Source organism: Corvus brachyrhynchos, unplaced genomic scaffold (genome assembly GCF_000691975.1).
Source record: "Corvus brachyrhynchos isolate BGI_N302 unplaced genomic scaffold, ASM69197v1 scaffold661, whole genome shotgun sequence".
Lineage (NCBI taxonomy): Eukaryota > Metazoa > Chordata > Aves > Passeriformes > Corvidae > Corvus > Corvus brachyrhynchos.
The window spans coordinates 646,523-647,449 of NW_008236246.1; the positions used below are offsets into that span (position 1 = coordinate 646,523).

At 49.9% G+C, this 927-nt stretch overlaps 1 protein-coding gene across 3 annotated transcripts in view; it reads right to left on the reverse strand.

Moving 5' to 3' along the window:
• The window catches only part of RBL1 (RB transcriptional corepressor like 1), a 26,445-nt gene that overhangs the window by 10,954 nt on the left and 14,564 nt on the right, over positions 1-927 (reverse strand). For all 3 annotated transcript variants that reach the window (XM_017746958.1, XM_017746960.1, XM_017746959.1), the window contains one exon: positions 384-650. In XM_017746958.1, coding sequence (XP_017602447.1) covers positions 384-650 — 267 coding nt within the window. The remainder of the gene's footprint in view (positions 1-383; positions 651-927) is intronic.

The window sequence follows — 927 nt, forward strand, 5'->3', positions numbered from 1 at the left end:
AACGGGCCTGCGGCCGGGAGAGGCCGGCCCTGGGCTCTGCTGCTGCTCGTTGGTGCTGCCGGCGCTGCTGTTTGTGTGCCTTGGCACCCACACACACACCAGCAAAGAGCTGCTACTCCTTCTCCCGTAGCTCTGCCTGAAAGCCCCTTAATTTCAAAGTGATCATAATTTGGAGGGAAGGGGGTCACATTTTCCATTCCAACGGAGGTTCCCACCTTCCTTGGCAGACACCTGTCCTTCAAACCAAGATAGTTGTTGTTGACAAAGTAACTGTTTTTTTAAAAAGAAAAAGCAACACATGTTCAAGATGCATGGTTGGTCTAAGCCTATCTTAAGAGCAAGGAAAACATCTAGTAGGGAAGAAAAACACCAGTAATTCTTACCATGCAGTGGGATAGTGACCTTCTGTCCTGCTTTTCCTGGTCCTGTAGCAGTTGTTATGGTCAACACTGTCTGGCCAGGAGACGCTGACGTGTTTTCAGTACCAATGCTTGACGCTGGAGCAATTGTCAGCTTAGTTCCTTTCGTTACAATTTTTTCCATCTGCATTTCTTTGGGGCTGTCATCTCCAAAGAGCCTTCTCTTAGCACTTCCAGCTGTAGGAGAACTGTAGCGCTCGTGAACGGAGATTGGAGACAATGGCTGCATATCTGGCATGTCAAGGAAGAAAAAATAAACCCAACAAAACCTTAACAACAGCAGCTTAATGGGAATACTTCTGCAGAGAAGGGGAAAGGCCACCTTCCAGCTTGTATTGGGTTGACCTTGAGTTGATGGACAGTCTTTTAGACCAATGACACATCTCACAATTTACATATTTAAACGGCACAGAAAGGCAGGACTTCCCCTTTTTGTCCGAGCTCGCCTGCTGGAAGGTGGGGGGGCTCCGAGCCTCCCGGCCCCCTCGGGCCGGGCCGGGGCCCCCGC